The sequence below is a fragment of the Heteronotia binoei genome, chromosome 14 (assembly GCF_032191835.1).
Source record: "Heteronotia binoei isolate CCM8104 ecotype False Entrance Well chromosome 14, APGP_CSIRO_Hbin_v1, whole genome shotgun sequence".
Lineage (NCBI taxonomy): Eukaryota > Metazoa > Chordata > Lepidosauria > Squamata > Gekkonidae > Heteronotia > Heteronotia binoei.
Genome location: NC_083236.1, coordinates 71,232,701 through 71,254,065, shown reverse-complemented (window position 1 = coordinate 71,254,065; position 21,365 = coordinate 71,232,701). Strand labels below are relative to the sequence as shown.

The window sequence follows — 21,365 nt, the reverse complement described above, 5'->3', positions numbered from 1 at the left end:
CAAACCCTCCCCTTCCTAGGCTTCAGCCCAAATCTCCAGGCATTTCCCATCCCCAGAGCTGGCAACCTATGCAGTGGCCCAGTAGTCCCCCGCTGGCTCAGAGGGGAGCCAGGCTCAGAGGAACAGCCCCTCCAAGTCTGCTGGGGTGGGCTTCTCTGCCTGCATCAGAGGCCTCCAGCAGTGGCCCAGAGAGGGGGCACTGGCCAGTCAGCCTTCCCAAGGGAGGCATGGAGTGGGCAATGCCCCTTTCCAGGGGGGCTCAGGCTGAAATACTTCTTGGCAGGCTCATTCACTGCAGATGTTCCGGCTGGCCCTGCAGGAGGCGAAGGGGTGTGTGCTCAAAAGCAGCCCCATCATTCCTGCACCACCTCAACACTCCAATCTTTCCCAGAAGGGCCCCCACCCCCTCTCCTTTGGGGCAGCAGGTAGCCACAGCTGGCACCTCAGGAGACATGGCCGTGGAAGAGAGCACAGACAGCTGTTTCCTGGTGACCTAAGAAAGCAGAAATGGTGGCTTTTGTGGTTAGCACGGAGAGCCCTTGCGGCAGCCAGCAATGACATAGATCCCCAAACAGCTACCCTCTCCCTGCCCAAAACAGCAGCCACATGAGGAATTAACATATTGTGATCAACCAATTCAGGGTCTTGGGGCCTCCTGGCACTTGATGCCGTGGTTTGCATCCCACCCGGATCACTGCCCTGTTGGTCTTTCTGCTGCAGGTGGTTGGTGCTTAATTTAGGTTTCTACTTCTATCCTCAATGTAGAGGATTAGTTTTGCTCCTTCTGTCAAGCTCGGCCCATTTTGTTCCCGCTTGGTCAGGACAGCCTCATCTCTCTATAGGTTGTTTGCTTCTGTCGCCTTCTCCAGAGGGTCTTGCTAGCAGAAGTGCACACAGTGGGTGGACCCCTCAAGTGGCATCCTTCCTCGTTCTGCTTCCACAGAGACCTCCCCAGCTAAGAGCAGAGTCAACCTGGAGCGCACTGCCAAGCCAGCAGATCTCTCTGGAGGACTCAGCTGTGGAATACGTCCAGCAGTGGTGCCATGCTTGGTGCCCTCACCCCAAAAAGCAACATTGGCGGAGAGCCAGTTTGGTGTAGTGGTTAAGTGTGCGGACTCTTACCTGGGAGAACTGGGTTTGATTCCCCACTCCTCCACTTGCACCTGCTGGAATGGCCTTGGGTCAGCCATAGCTCTGGCAGAGGTTGTCCTGGAAAGGGCAGGTGCTGTGAGAGCCCTCTCCAGCCCCACCCACCTCACAGGGTGTCTGTTGTAGGGGGGGAAGAGAAAGGAGATTGTGAGCCACTCTGAGACTCTTCAGAGTGGAGGGAGGGATATAAATCCAATATCTTCATCTACCTCACAGGGTGTCTGTTGTAGTGGAGGGAAGGTAAAGGAGATTGTGAGCCGCTCTGAGACTCTTCGGAGTGGAGGGCGGGATAGAAATCCAATATCTTCTTCTTCATCATCTCCTTCTCTGATGACCCATCCTCTCAGGCTGCGGTCAAGTCACTTGCAGTTTCTAGGTCGGGTGGCCAAACTGCAGCTTGGGAGCCATGCTGGGTGTAGTGCAATGGTGGCCAAACTGTGGTTCTTGAAGCCCCCGCCACCCCATTGGCCAGCTTGGAAGAAGGCATCTGTTGCTTTAAATCACTTCTCCAGCTTGGAGAATGTATTTAAAGTTGCTTTCTTTCCACCTCTCCCCATCTATTTTTCTCCCTCCGTCTTGCAGTTCTCAAATTTGACTTCCTGTCTTGCAGCTCTTAAAGATCTGACATTTATTCTATGTTGCTCTTAGATTTAAGCAAGTTTGCCCACCCCTCGGATATATAAGTGAAGGAAATAAACTAGGGAGGCTCTGCTGTTTTTGTGGTGTCCCCATTTTACTATCCCCACAAACACAAGCCAGAAGAATTCACACTCAAGGCCTTAACACCTTTATTGTACACACCATAAAGGCGACACTTGCCACGAATCGCCTTCCCATTGTAATGTACAATACTATGCAGTTAACATGTATCTCAGAGGGTGAAGGTTGTCAACGCATCTCTAGCATGTGAAGAGCTTTCCATGAAGAGCTCACAAAGACTTAAGACTTCCACTCCTTCTAAAAGTGCCCAGACATCATGGCTTGGCTTATCTGGAGGGTGGTAACCTGGAGACTCGACGTTTGAGATTTAAAAACCTCAGGAAAAAAAGTCACTGTTGTATAAATAGCATTTACAAAGAATACAAAAATAAAGTTGGTTGTACATTTGAGATTGCTTGTGGCAGTATTACTAACTGTGCCTGAAGAGGAAAGATCAGGTTATATCAAACGGCGCACACCCACATGACACACGCACACAGACCTTGCACAGCAAGACAGACGATTGCTTTGTAGTGGTTTCTGTGCAAGTTTCTCCAAGAGATCCTACAAGGAAATCTTATCTTTGGCACCTTGGGCCTGGGAAGCTGCCTTTGCCCAAACTGTAAACTCCTAACATTCAATTCTAGAAGCAGAGGAGACCCCCGGAACAGACCCACTCCAGTCCCAGAACAAAGAAAACCAAGCAGCACATAGGCGGGGGGGGGGGGGGGGGGAGGGTGGTGTCTCTCCCTGCTCTTCCCGGAACCTGCCAGGCCCCAGTGCCAAAAGCCAGCCAGCATGCAGGTGGGATTCCTAGAAAAAAACCATCTAGGCCCAGAGCTGGGTGACATTCTGGCAGCCATCTCGTCTCCTCCTCTCTGCTGCCCACTGTGAGAGGCCAAGGCCGGTGGAGACCCCTCCCTCCATGCGGGTGGACCCCTCCCGGGCGCAGAAGAACTGAGCTGGATACGAAGTGCTGTGGTTCTTTTTTTTGGGGGGGGGGGGATATGAAAACCTGCTTGCTGAGCTCTGGCTTCCTGTGGGTTTTAAGCAGCCCCTCAACTGCTTCCACATGGGGGTTTTGCTCGTTGGGCAGGTTTCAGCACCCATATGACATCCCACCCAAATCACCCGCTTTCTGGGTTTTCCCTCAGCTTGCTGCCATCTTTCCCAAAACTGGTATCAGCCCCCCCCCCTCCCTGACATCATTATCACTTTCCTTCCAATCCCAAGCCAGCCGCCAGTTCCCTCCTGCCACTGTTAGTAGCAAGTTAGTAGCTGACCTACCTCTAAGGGGCGCAACAATCAACTAGTTCCTCTGCGCATACAGTGCTGCCACTCCAGCAAGGGGCTTTCAAGGAAAGGGAGAAGCAGAGGCGGCTGGTCATCAACTTCCATGGTGGTCTCATCGAAGGACTCACCTTCTGAGATGTGACTACATCAGGCTGTTCTGTATCATTGCACATCCCAAGTTCCTTGAAATACCCAGCTTTCACTTTTAAAAAAAACTCTCTCTAGTCCTTATTGTGGTAGAGCTATGCCTTTCCCCTTATATCTCTGCAATGAAAAAACCATAAAATCCTAGAGTTGGAAGGGACCTCCAGGATCATCTAGTCCAACCCCCTGCTCAATGCAGGAAACTCACAAATACCTCTCCCCACATACCCCCACTGACCCCTGCCCCACACCCAGAAGATGACAGAAGAGCCTCCAGGATCCCTGGCCAAACTGGCCTGGAGAAAAATCGCTGCCTGACCCCAAAATGGCCATCAGCACTTCACTGGGAGTGTAAGAAAAAAAGATACTCTTTTCTTTTTTAAAGGTGAACTCAGAATTCAGAGGAGCCGGCAGCCTGTTCTGATACGACAGCGGTTATGTCAACTGCTGATGTTCTCAAAACACCCAAAGCAGCCATCTGGTGATGCAGAGAGACTGTGGGGAAGCTGTCGGAAGAGGGGCGCAGGGAACATCTCCATGGGAGATGCTCTGACAGGTGGGCAAGAGCCGGCCCTCTGAACGGGGGGGAGGGGTCTCACGGACACTGGTGGCAGCGCCAAAAAAAGGAACTCCCACTAGTGTCAAAAACAGTCTGGCTGAAAACACAGACCTTCTCTTAGGCCACATTTTGGGAAAGAAAGCAGCTGGAGCCATCTGGAAAACATCTGCTAGCTCTTTCCTGCCCACAGCTTGCTCCACTGCCCAAAGCCCCCACCAGCCCTGCCCTCTGGGGGCCGGGGAAATCAGGCGCTGCTGGCTGCCCCCCTTCCTCCTCTGCGGCACCAAGCCTGGGACAGCAACGAGGCAGGATGCACCCGCCAGACTTCTGCCCGCTTCTCCGGCCAGCAACCTCCTCCCCTCCCACCACAGAGGAAGCTGCCTTTCAGAAGCGCCAGCAACTCCGTCAGCACCTGAAGGCTCCCTGCCTCTGGAATTTGGTCCACGGCTGCCACGCCAGGGGTCCCGGCTCCACCTGGGAAATCCCTGGAGACTGGGGTGGGGGAGTGAAGCCTTGGGTTTGGTGAGAGGCCTCAGGGGGGTGGCAAAGCCACGGAGTCCTTCCTCCAAAGCGTCCATTTTCTCCAGGGGACCTGATCTCTGCTGTTGGGAGATCAGTTGTAGTTCTGGGAGATCTCCGGGCCCCGCTTGTGGCCATCTCACTTGCACCTCTGAGACATTTCTTCTCCCCTGCCCGCTCTCTCCCCGTCCTGGTAAGCAAGCTTCTCCTTTAGAGTGCAGGATTATTCCAGTCTGCAGCTGGTGCGGGAGACTCTGCAGCCTGAAGCCCCCCAGGAACCGCAGTCTGGGAAGGAGGCCTCTCTCCTGCGATGCCCAGACCCCTGGCAGCAGGCCAGAAGGAGCCCACCCGAGCTGCCAGGGGAAGGCACTTTGGGCTAGCCAGTCACAGCCAAGTCAGTTGGTCGGAGCTCACAGTTCCCCCGAGAAAGAAGTCTGCACTCTTCAAACCCCCCCCCCCCCCCGGTGCCCCTCTCATTGTGGCCAATGCGCTCGTAGCACCCAGTGGGCCTCCTGCTGGCCCAGAACAGGCAGCATCCTGTGGGCCCAAAGGCAGGGGGCCATTTGCTCCCAGCATCCGCAGTCCCACCCCGAAGCAGCCAAGATGGGGCCTGAAAGGGAGGGCCCTACATCTGGTGGAAGAGCACAACCCCGAGGGGGTGGGAGAGGCTTCCCAGGGTGAGTTGAAAACTCAAGAGACTGCCACAGAACCCCCTCCCCCCACAGCCCCCTCCCTGAAGAAAAAGAGAGAGAGAGTCTCTCGGCTTAAGGCTTTGCGCTGCCAGCTGAGGTGACCAGTGAGAAAGGCCAACTGCTTGGAGAGCTCTGGGCCCTTCGCGGGACTGCCAGTTCCCAGGGAAAGAAAGCCCTTTTGCATCAGAAGCACAGAGGACTCAGGACCTGAAGGGACTGCCTAGCCATGCCCAAGACCTGCGGCTGCAAGAGGCCCAGAGAAGCTACCAGAGGGTGGGTGCCATCTCTTTCCCCACTAAGACGGAACCCACGTGGATGAGGGTGCCTGGCAACGCCCCCCAAACCAACGCAGGCAGCAGGGTCAGTCCACCTGTGCCCTCTGGAAGCCCCCCCCTCCCACGCCTAGGACTGACTCTGCCTGGGCTTCACAAAACCCAAACCTGGGGGGAGTGAGAAGCCTCCCAAGGAAACTCTGCTCTCCGGACACCCTAAGGGGCCAGCGCTAAAGCCCCACAACACTGCCCCCCCACCACTGATCCATCCCTCAGAGCGCAAGGAAGGGAGGGGGCAGTTCTGACCCACCCTGCCCTCCACGGTTAAGTGAAACCCCACCCCAAGTGGCCAGGAACACTGCTCTCTGCAGCTTCTCCCTCCCCCCACAGGAGAGGCAGACCAGAGTTGTGAGGGAGGGGCCGGGACCACGACCCCCCCCCCCCCCCCGTGGAGTCCAGGCAGCCGAGCAGCTTCTCGTCTCCGCCTCCTCCACCAAAAGGCACAGTTGGCAAGCAGCAGAAGAAATGGCTTCACGATGCCGCGGGCTTCCTCTTCGCACCTGCCTTCTCACAGCCGGCCACCACGGGGATCAAGAGCAGGCCCCCCCGCCCGGGGTGTCGCTGCCACCGTCGTCCTCCTTTGCAGCCGCTTCTCTCCCGGGAAGGCGAGTCTAGCAAGAGCAGCAGTCACTGCCAGGGCCACAGCTCTCTGGCAGGCAAAGCGCCCCGTGGGCAGCAAGTCCAGGGCAAGGCACCAATGCAGGGAGGGGACCTCAGAAAGGCAGAGCCGTGGGGGCACTCTGGGCGGCCTTCGGCTCCTACCCCAGCAGCCCCATGCGGGTCACTTTGGCCGACAAGAAGGTGTGCAGGACGAAGACGATGGGCTTGGGGCACGAGGGCAGCTCCAGCGTCTGCAGAGGAAACAGCACACGGCCGGGCACAACAAAGCCAGAACAGGCGGGATGCCAGAACCCTCCCCCTCCGCCCTGGGGCTCCATCTCTGGGAGAGGGGCTCCCTGAAGAGGTGGGGGTGGGCCCGCTCCTTGGAGACTGTCAGGAAGCCTGGCCTGTTTGCCGGGGGGGGGGAGGGGGGGCTTGAACTGGCAGCCATCTCTGAAGGAGGAGGAGAGAGATTTGGCATTTGGTTTTAAGCTGGAAAATTTTAAACTATTATTGTAAACCGTTTTGAACTGTAAGGCAAGGAGGAATGCTTAAATAAATATATCAATCTGTCAACGGTTCTAGGAGGCCCTCACAGTTTCTTCTGACAGCAGCAAGGAAGTTCATGGGCTGGAAGAGAATCGGGGCCACTAGCCACTTTCCCAGCCCTGAGCTGTGCGTAGCCAGGCACGTGGCTTTGAGGAGAGGGCAGATCCAGACTTGCTGGTGGGGGTTGTTAAAAATGGCACGCACACACACACACAGAGGCAGGTTTGCCTCGTTAAACCTTTACAAATGAAATACTGCCTGGGAGCTCCTGGGGCAGCCAGTCTGGGGCGCCTGGGATCCAGCAGGAGAAATGGGAAGGCCAGGGCAGCTATCTCCTGAACACAGAGGGGCAGCTTATGGGGGGGAAGACATTTGCTCAACCAGTTGCAAGTCCTGCCTCCAACCCTGATCTGCTACTTACCAGCTCCCCCTCAGGACCCCCAAAATCCAAGTAGAGGTTCTTGATGCCATCATCTGCTGACATTTTTAGCTTCTCATACGGGTAGCGGAAAAGGACGCTGGCAGAGCCTCCCTCCTCTCTGGAGATGGTGAAGCCATTTTCATAGTGGACTCGGAGATGGACCTCCTGGCTATTCAAGACGCAGCCTGCAACCGAAAGAAAGAGCCGTCACGTGAGAGGAACCTCCCAGCAGGCGGAAGCAGCTCGGCTTGACCTTCTACTCAGGTGAGGGACAGCTTGCGGGGGAGTCAGAGGAGCCCAAGGGACAGAGCAGGCAGGGAACAAGAAAGCAAAACAACAGTGCCAGGTTTATAGCAAGACCAAATAGAAATAGCGTAAGGATGTAATGATAGAAAGTATGCTGCCCATTGACTCAAACTGCTTGGCACCAATTTCACTGTTCAAACTGGTCAGCAAAAGAGGCCACCCTCAGTTCCACTGGTGTGATTAGTTTTAAGGTGGCTTAGAATCATAGAGATGGGAAGGGACCTCCAGGGCCATCTAGTCCAACCCCCTGCACAATGCAGGAAATTCACAAGTACTTGCCCCCCCTCAACACCCCCAGTGACCTCTGCAGGCTCCACACCCAGAAGATAGCAAAAAAACCCTCCAGGATCCCTGGCCAAACTGGCCTGGAGGAAAATTGCTGACTGACCCCAATTTCCCTGGGTAAGAGGGGGTCATGAGAACTAAGCCCCGATGCAGCCCTTCCTGCCCTCCTTCTCAGGATCTGCCTAATTCACAGGATCCACATTGCTGTCAGATGGCCATCTAGCCTCTCTTTAGAAACCCCCAAAGAAGGAGAGCCCACCACCTCCCAAGGAGGAAGCCTGTTCCACTGAGGAACTGCTCTAATGGTCAAGGAAGTTCCTCCTAATGTTTAGCCAGAAACTCTTTTAATTTCAACCCACTGGTTCTGGCCCTATCTTCTGAGGCCACAGAGAACAATTCCACACCCTCCTCTATAGGACAGCCCTTGAAGGACTTGAAGATGGGGATTCTATTCCCCTCTCAGTCATCTCCCCCTTTTCTTTAAGAGGTTCAGAATGCATGCATACTCAGAAGTCACGTAACTTGCTTCTCACTTATGCCTTTTATCTTTAACTACAGAAATTTCTACAGCTACTCAAAGTCTTTTGAAAAAGGCATTTTATAATTATAAGATTTCTATTGTGTCTTGTGATAAAAACTACAATCGTGCACCTTGTGGGTGGCCTGCCTTCACTGCAGCCCTTGGAGGTCTCAGCAGGGCACTGCAGGCCTTGCTCTCCACCAGCTGCCTGGGAAGCCTCTGAACTCCCAGAGGGGAGGGCTCTGGGGGGCAGCAATCTCCACCTGCGCATATCCCGCCAAGGGAACGGACGGCTGTCCTTCTCTGCCAGACACTAGAGGGAGCCCCTGAGCCACAGGAAGGAGCTCCATAAAAGCGCCTGCAGCTTTACCATCTGTCTGCAGGGCTCAAGTCCGGCTCTTGGAGCTGCCAGGAGACAGCCCAGCTGGAGGAAGCACCTGCCAGCCAGCCTCTGGACAACGTGGCTCCACTGTGGAGCCTGTGAAAGCATCAGAACCAGGGCTGCAGGCATAGCCAGCTTCAAGAGAGGACTGGATCAACACATGGAGCAGAGGTCCATCAGTGGCTATTAGCCACAGTGTATTGTTGGAACTCTGTCTGGGGCAGTGGTGCTCTGGGTGGTTGGGAAGGGAAGCAGTGGGAGGGCTTCTAGTGTCCTGCCCCCACTGGGGGACCTCCTGATGGCACCTGGTTTTTTCTTGGCCACTGTGTGACACAGAGTGTTGGACTGGATGGGCCATTGGCCTGATCCGACATGGCTTCTCTTTTGTTCTTAGGGATTGGCTAAACATCTGGAGCAGAGGTCCATCAGTGGCTATCAGCCACAAAGTATAGACAGGACTCTCTGTCTGGGGCAAGTGATGTTCTGTATTCTTGGTGCTTGTGGGGGGGGGCACAGTGGGAGGATTTCTAGCGTCCTGGCCCCACTGGTGGACCGGCTGATAGCACTTGGGGTTTTTTGGCCACTGTGTGACACAGAGTTTTGTACTGGATGGGCCATTGGCCTGATCCAACATGGCTTCTCTTACATTCTTTTGTCCTGGGCAGTGATGCTCTGTATTCTTGGTGCTTGGGGGGAGACAGTGGGAGGGCTGCTAGTAACCTGGCCCCACTGATGGACCTCCTGATGGCACTTGGGGTTTTTTTGGCCACTGTGTGACGCAGAGTGTTGGAATGGATGGGCCATTGGCCTGATCCAACATGGCTTCTCTTACATTCTTTTGTCTGGGGCAGTGATGCTCTGTATTCTTGGTGCTTGGGGGGGCACAGTGTGAGGGCTTCTAGTGTCCTGGCCCCACTGATGGCACTTTGGGGTTGTTTGGCCACTGTGTGGCACAGAGTGTTGGACTGGATGGGCCACTGGCCTGATACAACATGGCTTCTCTTACATTCTTTTGTCTGGGGCAGTGATGCTCTGTATTCTTGGTGCTTGGGGGGGCACAGTGTGAGGGCTTCTAGTGTCCTGGCCCCACTGATGGCACTTTGGGGTTTTTTGGCCACTGTGTGACACAGAGTGTTGGACTGGATGGGCCATTGGCCTGATCCAACATGGCTTCTCTTACATTCTTTTGTCTGGGGCAGTGATGCTCTGTATTCTTGGTGCTTGGGGGGGGGCACAGTGTGAGGGCTTCTAGTGTCCTGGCTCCACTGATGGCACTTTAGGGTTTTTTGGCCACTGTGTGACACAGAGTGTTGGACTGGATGGGCCATTGGCCTGATCCAACATGGCTTCTCTTACATTCTTTTGTCTGGGGCAGTGATGCTCTGTATTCTTGGTGCTTGGGGGGGCACAGTGTGAGGGCTTCTAGTGTCCTGGCCCCACTGATGACACTTTGGGGTTTTTTGGCCACTGTGTGACACAGAGTGTTGGACTGGATGGGCCATTGGCCTGATCCAACATGGCTTCTCTTACATTCTTTTGTCTGGGGCAGTGATGCTCTGTATTCTTGGTGCTTGGGGAAGCATAGTGGGAGGACTTCTAGTGTCCTGGCCCCACTGGTGGACCTCCTGATGGCACTTGGGGTTTTTTTTGGCCACTGTGTGACGCAGAGTGTTGTACTGGATGGGCCATTGGCCTGATCCAACATGGCTTCTCTTACATTCTTTTGTCCTGGGCAGTGATGCTCTGTATTCTTGGTGCTTGGGGGGGCACAGTGGGAGGGCTGCTAGTAACCTGGCCCCACTGATGGACCTCCTGATGGCACTTGGGGTTTTTTTGGCCACTGTGTGACGCAGAGTGTTGGAATGGATGGGCCACTGGCCTGATCCAACATGGCTTCTCTTACATTCTTTTGTCTGGGGCAGTGATGCTCTGTATTCTTGGTGCTTGGGGGGGGCACAGTGTGAGGGCTTCTAGTGTCCTGGCCCCACTGATGGCACTTTAGGGTTTTTTGGCCACTGTGTGACACAGAGTGTTGGACTGGATGGGCCATTGGCCTGATCCAACATGGCTTCTCTTACATTCTTTTGTCTGGGGCAGTGATGCTCTGTATTCTTGGTGCTTGGGGGGGCACAGTGTGTGGGCTTCTAGTGTCCTGGCCCCACTGATGGCACTTTGGGGTTTTTTGGCCACTGTGTGACACAGAGTGTTGGACTGGATGGGCCATTGGCCTGATCCAACATGGCTTCTCTTACATTCTTTTGTCTGGGGCAGTGATGCTCTGTATTCTTGGTGCTTGGGGAAGCATAGTGGGAGGACTTCTAGTGTCCTGGCCCCACTGGTGGACCTCCTGATGGCACTTGGGGTTTTTTTGGCCACTGTGTGACGCAGAGTGTTGTACTGGATGGGCCATTGGCCTGATCCAACATGGCTTCTCTTACATTCTTTTGTCCTGGGCAGTGATGCTCTGTATTCTTGGTGCTTGGGGGGGGCACGGTGGGAGGGCTGCTAGTAACCTGGCCCCACTGATGGACCTCCTGATGGCACTTGGGGTTTTTTTGGCCACTGTGTGACGCAGAGTGTTGGAATGGATGGGCCATTGGCCTGATCCAACATGGCTTCTCTTACATTCTTTTGTCTGGGGCAGTGATGCTCTGTATTCTTGGTGCTTGGGGGGGCACAGTGTGAGGGCTTCTAGTGTCCTGGCCCCACTGATGGCACTTTGGGGTTGTTTGGCCACTGTGTGACACAGAGTGTTGGACTGGATGGGCCACTGGCCTGATACAACATGGCTTCTCTTACATTCTTTTGTCTGGGGCAGTGATGCTCTGTATTCTTGGTGCTTGGGGGGGGCACAGTGTGAGGGCTTCTAGTGTCCTGGCCCCACTGATGGCACTTTAGGGTTTTTTGGCCACTGTGTGACACAGAGTGTTGGACTGGATGGGCCATTGGCCTGATCCAACATGGCTTCTCTTACATTCTTTTGTCTGGGGCAGTGATGCTCTGTATTCTTGGTGCTTGGGGGGGCACAGTATGAGGGCTTCTAGTGTCCTGGCCCCACTGATGGCACTTTAGGGTTTTTTGGCCACTGTGTGACACAGAGTGTTGGACTGGATGGGCCATTGGCCTGATCCAACATGGCTTCTCTTACATTCTTTTGTCTGGGGCAGTGATGCTCTGTATTCTTGGTGCTTGGGGAGGCATAGTGGGAGGACTTCTAGTGTCCTGGCCCCACTGGTGGACCTCCTGATGGCACTTGGGGGTTTTTTGGCCACTGTGTGACGCAGAGTGTTGGACTGGATGGGCCATTGGCCTGATCCAACATGGCTTCTCTTACATTCTTTTATGTTCTTATGGCCTCCTCCCAGGTGTTCCAGCTCCCGTTAACCCTAACCCAAAAAAAGATGCAGCAGCCCCACCTTGGATACATGAGTACTCCCCCCCCCCCCCGAGCGCAACAGAGAAGAGGGGCTGCTGGTGACGTACCCAAAGACACCTCCTTGACCAGCTCTGCAGCCGAATGGCAGCCTTGCACCAGGACTCGGGTCCAGGAGGAGAGATCCCGGTGCGTCTCTGCACGGAACACGTGCATCTCGATGCCCTGCTGAGTCCCCATCCTCGTGGCAAACGTGAGATCGGATCCAATGCAGGGCGACCTCTGCCCAGCACCTGAATGGACCAGCCTGCCAAGAGGAAATGACACGTGCCAACCAGCCCAACTGCTTGGGGCAAGGGTGCCAGGCTTGCTAGCAAGGGCTGCAGACCACTGGCAGGCAGAGGGGCACCCTAGAAACCCTTTCTTCTCTCAGGCTGGAATGCTATTCAGGATCTGTCCCTCAAGATGGGGCAGGAACATTTGGCCAGGCTCAGAGACACGAAGCTGCTGGAACGGGGGCGTGAGCGACTTGGCTCCCAAGCGGCTTTTCCAAGGATTTTGGCTGGAAGGAGGCATGGAGAACGCCTAATTGGGTCCAGGTGCAGAGCTGCCCCTCCCCTCTGGGGCTCGGACGGGAGGCTTCCAGCCAGTGACGCCAGCCCAGCCTCCCCTGCATGAGCTGTGTCGACAGGCACGGCTCACAAGCCCATCACTCGGGGCTCCCAGCCGTTACTCAGGGAGGGAGGCTGCCCTCCCACCCCAGCCAGTGGCTGTCCAAGAACAAGCCCGGGGGGTACCGCTGGAAGCCTCTCTGCAGCTCAGCCCTGGGCAAGAAAGAGAGGAATTCTCTGCAGCAGGCCCACAGAACTTGAGAACTCAGCGCCACCAGCAGGACTTGTGCCAGATGGCACTGCCCAAACAAACCTCTCTGTGCCCAAGGAGCACCCCTCAAGCCCCAGGGCAAGGCAGGCTAGATGGTGAGGCCTGCATGATGCACCCAGCCTGGTCTCCGAGCCCTGCGGCTGCCTCACAACCGGAGCCCCTCACAACCGCTGCTCCTCCAGGGCCCTAGAAGACCCCCCAGCCCTCCCGCCACCAAAGGCAGCCCTGGCCCAATGGAAAGCCACAGCCAGGAGGGCCAAAAACACCAAACCCAGCACTGAGTACACAGCCTTACGTGCTGCAGAAAACTTACAGACCACTCATTGTTCTCATAATAGATCATTGATATATTTTTATGCTTCGTGCTGTCTCTGTGAAAATATTGAAACGGTGCATAAAAAGCACTCGTTGTGACGTAACAATTCTTAAAGGCACATACAAATGATGACACACAACGAAGTGTACATTTCAAAATATCCCTTAAGCTTGCAAAGCTGATGCCTTAGTCCAAAAGTTGTGTGTCATCATTTGTATGTGCCTTTAAGAATTGTTATGTCACAACGAGTGCTTTTTATGGACCATTTTAATATTTTCACAGAGACAGCACAAAAATATATCAATGATCTACTGTGAGAACAATGAGTGGTCTATAAGTTTTCTGCAGCACGTAAGGCTGTGTACCCAGTGCTGGGTTTGGTGTTTTTGGTGTTCATCACACAGCCTTCTCTTTTTATTGTGTGTTTTCCCAACAGCTGGGAGGGCAGCTACAGCAGGACCCGTTTGCCACACTGACCCCTGTCGTGAGAGCCCTACAAGGCCCCAAACGCCCCTCTGGAGGATCCCAGGCAAAGAGTCCAGTGGCCCTTCTGGTGCTTCAAGGACGAGAAGAAGAACTGTACTTATATCCCGCCCTATACTCTGAATCTCAGAGCGGCCTACAATCTCCTTTATCTTCTCCCCCCACAACAGACACCCTGTGAGGTGGGTGGGGCTGAGAGAACTCTCACAGAAGCTGCCCTTTCAAGGACAACCTGTGCCAGAGCTATGGCTGACCCAAGGCCATTCCAGCAGCTGCAAGTGGAGGAGTGGGGAATCAAACCTGGTTCTCCCAGATAAGAGAGCTCTGGCTGACCCAAGGCCATTCCAGCAGCTGCAAGTGGAGGAGTGGGGAATCAAACCCGGTTCTTCCAGATAAGAGAGCTCTGGCTGACCCAAGGCCATTCCAGCAGCTGCAAGTGGAGGAGTGGGGAATCAAACCCGGTTCTCAGATAAGAGTCTGTGCACTTAGCCACTACACCAAACTGGCTCTCCTCAGCATCCCTCGGCCAAAGGACAGCCTGCCTGAATCCAGAAACACTGTTCTGCAATGCGCATCAAGCTCAGCCCCCTCCCCTCCAGGAATCCAGCCAAAGGAGCTGTTGTGTCGGTTGCCGAGGCCTCGGGTGCAGCCCGTGAACCAGAGCTGGGAGGGGTCCTTCCTACTGATGGCCTGAGCCCCCCTTTGCCTCCCCACTCCTACCTGGTGGCAAGCAGCGGGTAGTTGTGGCAGGGAGCTGCCCAGGCCTCCCTGGTCCATGGCATGCAGTCGTACATCAGCAGGTCCTTCTCTGTCACGGCCACGAGAACCGGCTGCCACAGCTGCCTCCCTCCGTCCAGCCGGGCCTACCAGGAGCCAAGGGGAAAACAGAAAGGTGTGTGTGTGTTGGGGGGGGGCGCTGCCTCCAGAAGCAACGAGCAGCCTGGAAAGAACTGGGGTGGGGGGAGATGGCCAACCTCAGGAGTCACCTAGTTCCTGCTCTGCTCTGTGACCTTCCCCAAAGCCTGGCAACAGGATACCGCTGGGCCTGCCTGCTCAACACAGGGGAGATGCGGAGCAATAAGAACAGCTCAGCAACGACCCAAACACTGAGGGCCCGTCTGCAAAGAATGGAACGCAGCTGAAGCTGCCGGTGTGAAAACACAGCCCGAACATATCAAGAAAAAGAAGAAGATACTGGATTTATATCCCACCCTATACTCTGAATCTCAGAGCAGTCACAATCTCCTGTACCTCCCCCCCACTACAGACACCCTGTGAGTAGGTGGGGCTGAGAGGGCTCTCACAGCAACTGCCCTTTCAAGGATAACTCCTACGGGAGCTACGGCTGACCCAAGGCCATGCCAGCAGCTGCAAGTGGGGGAGTGGGGGAATCAAACCCAGTTCTCTCAGATAAGAGTCTGCACACTTAACCACTGCACCAAACTGGCTCCGTGGAACCAGTGGGGAATGGGTTTTGCCAGGGGTGCTCTCTGCAGTACCTCCTCTCCCCAGGAGGGGGCATCAAGGGCTTCTTGCATCCTGCCCTAGAAGCTCCGCATTTGCTGTATGAAAAGCCAGCCGAGTCAGTTGGCTTCTCTCCTCAGAACACACCCCCCCCCCCCCCCCGCTGCTCCACCTCACGACCAAGTATGACTTCTGCTCTGAAAAATGCACGGCCCCCACAGGGGAACCCCTGCAACCCAAACCACAGCCAAGATCATCCCCTGAATCTCGGCCCTGGCTGCATGTCTCTGCCTCTTCGGCTCTTCCACAGAGCTCTGAAGAGTCAGCCCCGGCCAAAAAGGGAAGGGATGGAGCCTCTCCCCCACCTTCGCGGAATGAAAAACCCAGCGCAGATTGGAAGAATCCTGCCTGAAGCACCTGAAAAAGACCAGGCCCTTTTTTGAGCAGGAACGCAGTTCCAGCTGGCTTGGTGTCAGAGCGGGTGGCCTGATATGCAAATAAGTTCCTGTTGGGCTTTTCCTACAAAAAGCCCTGCGTGAAACAATGGTGATGTCAGGGGGTGTGGCCTAATAAGCAAAAAGGTTCCTGCCGGGCTTTTTCTACAAATAAAGCCCTGAAAAAGACTCTTTGCCTTCATAGTGGACCATAGAGAGCCCGTTTGGTGTAGTGGTTAAGTGTGTGGACTCTTATCTGGGAGAAACCGGGCTTGATTCCCCACTCCTCCACTTGCACCTGCTGGAATGGCCTTGGGTCAGCCAGAGCTCTGGCAGAAATTGTCCTTGAAAGGGCAGCTGCTGTGAGAGTCCTCTCAGCCCCACCCACCTCACAGGGTGTCTGTTGTGGGGGACGAAGGGAGAGGAGATTGTGAGCTGCTCTGAGACTCAGAGATTCAGAGAGGAGAAAGGGATATAAATCCAGTATCATCATCAGGGCTTTTTTTTGCAGAAAAAGCCCAGCAGGAACTCATTTGCATATTAGGCCACACACCCCTGACATCACCATTGTTTCACACAGGGCTTTCTGTAGGAAAAGCCCAACAGGAACTTATTTGCATATTAGGCCACACCCCTTGACACCAAGCCAGCAGGAACTGTGCTCCTGTGTGTTCCTGATTATCATCGTCATTTTGCAAATGCAAACAGAGAACAACCCGCCTCCTTCTGCAACCCAAGGGATGCCTGGGCAGCCGCTCCGCTGTGGGCTGGCAGCAAGCAGGAGAGGCGTCCTGGGCTGCGACTGGGAGCGCTTGAGAGGATGAGGAAGACAGGCCTGCAAGGAAGGCCAGCTCAGGACTTCAGGCCGAGCGCACACAGCAAAGGCAGCCCTGGAGGAGCCACACATCTCCCCCCAGGCTCCGCTCTCCCCCAAATGGCCGCAAGCTCCCACTGGTCACCAAGAAGCACACAGGACGCTGCTTCCTACTGAAGCAGACCCTCCTCGGCCCAACAGGGTCAGCCTGCTCTACCCAGCCTGGCAGCCCCTCTCCTCCACCTGCTATCTGGCCCTTTCAACCGGAGATGCTGCCGGGACTGAACCTGGGATTTTGAGTTTCAAACAGAGATGCTGCCACTGAGCCCCCCCACCCCAGATGCCTATTCCAGGAAACAGCAGTGAAGAAGAAGAAGAAGAGGAGCAGGAGGAGGAGACTGGATTGTGCGAGAGAGGGGAGGAGAAGAAGAAGATATTGGATTTATACCCCACCCTTCACTCTGAATCTCAGAGTGGCTCACAATCACTATCTTCCTCCCCCAAAACAGACATCCTGTGAGGTAGGTGGGGCTGAGAGAGCTCTTACAGCTGCCCTTTCAAGGACATCTCTTGCAAGAGCTCTGGCTGACCCAAGGCCATTCCAGCAGGTGCAAGTGGAGGAAGAGAGGGGAATCAAACCCGTTCTCCCAGATAAGAGACCGCGCACTTCACCACTACACCAAGTCAGCGACAGGCCTTCCAAACAGCACTTCTGCCTCCAGCGGCTCCCCCCAGGCCAGCCTGGGCCCCCCACCCCTGCCTACCTGCTCGGCTAGCCACGCCACGTGTTTGACCTCCCTGCCGCTCCCCGGAGTGTTGCCAGCAGCCAGCATGGCGTTGAGCTCGGCCAGGACCTGTGGGAGGAGAGCCATGATGTTGGTGTGGAGGGCCAAGAACCAGGAATGTGCCGTGGCCGAGTCCTTGCAGCGGAGGATCAGAGTGTTCCTGCTGTCAGGGGAATGCAGCTCTATCAACCTGCAGGGAAGGAAGGGCAGAGGGCGCTGCGCTCAGACGGGGGCCGGAGAGGCTGGCCAGCACAGAGGATCAAGCCACAGGCAGCAGGACGCGGCACCCTGGAGCCTGGTTGTCGCTCTCGGGAGGACGGGGATGCTTCATGAGGCAAGCCGACAGGGCCGGAGGAGTCAGCAGCCGGGCCTCAGCTCCCAACCCAGTGGGATGCATCTTCACAGGGCTTTTTTTTTTGGGGGGGGGGGGTAGCAGGAACTCCTTTGCATATTAGGCCACACACCCCTGTTGTAGCTAGGGTTGCCAGGTCTGACTTCAGAAATATTTGGGGACTTTGGGGGTGGAGCCAGGGTGTGAGAAGCACAATTGGACTCCAAAGGGAGTTCTGGCCATCACATTTAAAGGGACCGCGCACCTTTTAAATGGAAATAATGAAGGACAGGAGCACCTTCTTTGGGGGCTCACAGAATTGGACCCCCTGGTCCAATCCTTTTGAAAAGTGGTGAGTATTCTGGGGGGAGGCACTGGGTGCTACGCTGCAAATTTGGTTCCTCTACCTCAGAAAAAACAGTCCCTTTAGTGCCCCAGATACCCATGGATCAATTCTCCATTAAACCCTAAGGGAATCGATCTCCATTGTATATAGCGGAGTGCCCAGCAGACATTTCCCTTCCCCCCCGCTTCTGATGACCCTGAAGCGGGGGGAAGGGACTCCAAACTGGGGGATCTCCTACCCCCACCTGGGGATTGGCAACCCTAGATGTAGCCAATCCTCCTGGAGTTTCCAGTAGGCCCTGTACAAAGAGCCCTGAAAGCTCCAGGAGGATTGGCTACATAAGGGGGTGTGGCCTAATATGCAAAGGAATTTTAAAGAAAGCCCTGCATCTTCGCCACATCGCTGGGCTGCTACCCCCTGAAAGGGTCACTAGCGACCACCACGATTTGGCTGCCACTGAGCATGTGCAGTGAGACCACGAACCGGAGATTGGAGCAGCCGCCCTGGGAGGGTGCCGAAACCTCCACCCCTGTGCAGCAAGTCACTGCCAGAAGCTGTGCCCCCTCAGGCAGGACAGAGAGCCTCGTGGCTGCCCAACAGTCCTGACCAAGCCACAGAGGGGAGAAGCCACCTGGAAAGCAATGCTTGGAGACACCACGGCTCCAGCTGGGACCTACAGAGTAGGACTCATGTGCTGCCCGGTTCAAGCCGAGCCCAGCAAGGCAAGCCCTGCCCTCTCTGGTCATCCGCCAGCACCCTCTTCCTGCTTCGTGAGCACTGGGCGCCTGAACAAGCGGAAGGAATGCACCAAGCAGCTCCCCACTGAACGTGCCAGGCAACAGCTCAGGGGCTGGGCCTTCCCCCTCCCCCTGCCTGGGTTATGCCAAGCAGAAGCTCAGCCAGCCTCAGGGGCTTCACCCCTGCTCCTGTACCTTGGCTGTGCAATGCTGCCAGCCAGTCCTGCCCCTGCAATCCAAACCACAGCCAAGATCATCCCTTGAGTCTCGGCCAGGCTGCACTGAGCTACAGCCCCCAGCCGTGGGGCCCTGCCCAGCCAAGGCAAGAGAGGAGGGAGCTGAGTCTGCGGTTGTGGTTCAGGCGGGGGGGGGGGGACCTCACCGGGCAGAGCCCCCTTTCCTTGGCCCAGATACTGCTCTGCACGAAGCTCCGAGGTCAGCCTGCCCCCTCGCTCTTCCGGGGCCCGCAGAGCCTGCTGCTCCCCCCTCTCCTTCAGCCGCTGAAACTCGACACCCAGAGGGGGAATCGGTGCTTCCTCTCTCTGCAGCTTGTCCAGGGCTGGCTGGGGGCCAAACTGCATCTCCTCCTCGTGGAAGGAAAGCTGCCAGCGGCGGATGAGGCTCACATCCTGGGCACGCCCAAAGCAAGCAAGCACAGGCCGAACTCCCAAAGGGGGGCTGCTGGCCACGAGCTGCCGGCAGCCTGGGTGAGGACCTCTCTGGGCCGCTGCCCTCCTCCGAGATGCCCTTGCAAAAGCCGCCGGAAATGGAGTCCAATTGCACCTTTAAGACCAACAAAGTTTTATTCAGAATGTCAGTTTTTGCGTGTGCATGCACACTTCTTCAGGCGAGGAATCAGGTACAGTGAGCAGAGCTGCACACAGCTGGTAGGCACTGGTTTAGAATGCAAAATAATACAAATTTAAAATCCAATGACAGGCTAGTAATATAATTATCTCATTAGATACACTAAACCCATCTTCCGCTATATTTTAATGTATTTTTCTTCTAATGGCAAACTATATGTATGTTACATAAGAACATAAGAGAAGCCATGTTGGATCAGGCCAATGGCCTATCCAGTCCAACACTCTGTGTCACACAGTGGCCAAAAAAAAGGAGGTTCATAAGTGGGGCTAGAAGCCCTTCCACTTTGCCCCCCCCCAGCACCAAGAATACAGAGCATCACTGCCCCAGACAGTTCCAATAATATGCTGTGACTAATAGCCACTGATGGACCTCTGCTCCATTTTTATCCAAACCCCTCTTGTAGCCGCCACCACGTCCTGTGGCAGTGAATTCCACATGCTAATCACCCTTTGGGTGAAGAAGTACTTCCTTTTATGCATTCTAACCCAACTGCTCAGCAATTTCATTGAATGCCCACGAGTTCTTGTATTGTGAGAAAGGGAGAAAAGGACTTCTTTCTCTATTTTCTCCATCCCATGCATTATCTTGTAAACCTCTATCATGTCACCCCGCAGTTGACATTTCTCCAAGCTAAAGAGCCCAAGTGTTTTAACCTTTCTTCATACGGAAAGTGTTCCAACCCTTTAATCATTCTAGTTGCCCTTTTCTGCACTTTTTCCAATGCTATAATATCCTTTTTGAGGTGTGGTGACCAGAATTGCACACAGTACTCCAAATGAGGCCGCACCATCGATTTATACAGGGGCATTATGATACTGGCTGATTTGTTTTCAATTCCCTTCCTAATAATTCCCAGCATGGCGTTGGCTGGGTTAAATGTTAAAAGGTAACATTTAACCCAGGTGCCCCCTGTTCAAAGGTTACATGTTAAAAGGTAAATTAGTTGGATGGGAAGAACTCCTGAGAAAGAAATGCCCTCACTTTGGCCCAGGCTTATACAATAGAGTGATTAGCAGACATCCTCACATTTTGACATGTTACTGTTTTATTAGTTTCTCATGCTCATGCTACCCGGATCAAAGGTTTGCTCAATTTGTTAATTTTACTATTCTGCCATTGGATCTTAAATGTGTACCTTTTTGCATTCTAAACCACTGCCTACCAGCTATATGTAGCTCTGCTCATTGAACCTGATTCCTCATCTGATGAAGTGTGCTTAGAGCACACGAAAGCTTGCGTTCTGAATAAAACTTTGTTGGTCTTAAAAGTGCATCTTGACTCCTACTTGGTTCTACTGCTTCAGAGCAACACGGCTGCCCACTTGGATCTACCTTCCCCAGTCATCTGCACTGTTTGTTCTGTATTTTATGTTGTTAGCCGCCTTGAGTCTGCATAGAATAGGCGGGATATAAATATAATGTAAAATAAATAAATACATTCTGAAGAAAACTCTGTTGGTCTTCAAGGTGCCACTTGTCTCTTACTTGGTTCTACTGCTTCAGACCAACACGGCTGCCCGCTTGGATCTAAAAGCTGGAGATGTAACACAAGAGTGGCATTCCCCCGGGATACCTGGCCATCGGAGGCACGCTGCCTTCAGCAATGGAGGTCCTATTCCCCTTTGAACAACAACCCCAGCAGAGCAGGACCCACAGTCTGGGTCTTGGAAGCTCCTCAGGACCCCCTTGCTTCCCCCTCAGCTGACTTCCGGTAAGGCCTGGAGCTCTTCAGCTGCCTTCAGGGCTGACCACAGAGCCCTCTTCCCTGCGTCCTCTACAGTCTGCCTAGCCCGGGGCACAGCTGTCCTCCCCACTATGGGCCTGAGAGGAGAAGTTTCCGCCACCCAAGTTCTCTGGCCACACACAGTGCCGGATTAAACCCTTGGAGGCCTCTAGGCAGTCAAAATCTTGGGGGGCCCCTCGCAAATTATTTCAGAGACTGAGCCCCCACCTCACCACCCAAGGCCCCCGCTGCAGCCTGCAGGCCCCTTCTCAAAAGCTGCGGGGGAGAGGCAGAGCGAGGCAAACTTGGCAACAGCGCCAGCAGCAGCCGCACCAGGCAAGTCAGGCAAAGAGCGGCT

The 21,365-nt window shown here is 54.8% G+C and overlaps 2 protein-coding genes across 2 annotated transcripts in view; both read right to left on the bottom strand.

Annotated features, from left to right (window-relative positions):
- NIP7 (nucleolar pre-rRNA processing protein NIP7) overlaps positions 1-21,365 on the bottom strand; it is a 60,134-nt gene that overhangs the window by 24,940 nt on the left and 13,829 nt on the right. The window lies entirely within an intron of this gene.
- SNTB2 (syntrophin beta 2) overlaps positions 5,947-21,365 on the bottom strand; it is a 30,394-nt gene continuing 14,975 nt past the window's right edge. Inside the window, exons 4-8 of the mRNA XM_060253875.1 lie at positions 16,981-17,191; positions 14,225-14,367; positions 11,934-12,130; positions 6,958-7,142; positions 5,947-6,238 (exon numbers count right to left, since the gene is read on the bottom strand). Coding sequence (XP_060109858.1) covers positions 6,146-6,238; positions 6,958-7,142; positions 11,934-12,130; positions 14,225-14,367; positions 16,981-17,191 — 829 coding nt within the window. The 3' untranslated portion in view covers positions 5,947-6,145. The remainder of the gene's footprint in view (positions 6,239-6,957; positions 7,143-11,933; positions 12,131-14,224; positions 14,368-16,980; positions 17,192-21,365) is intronic.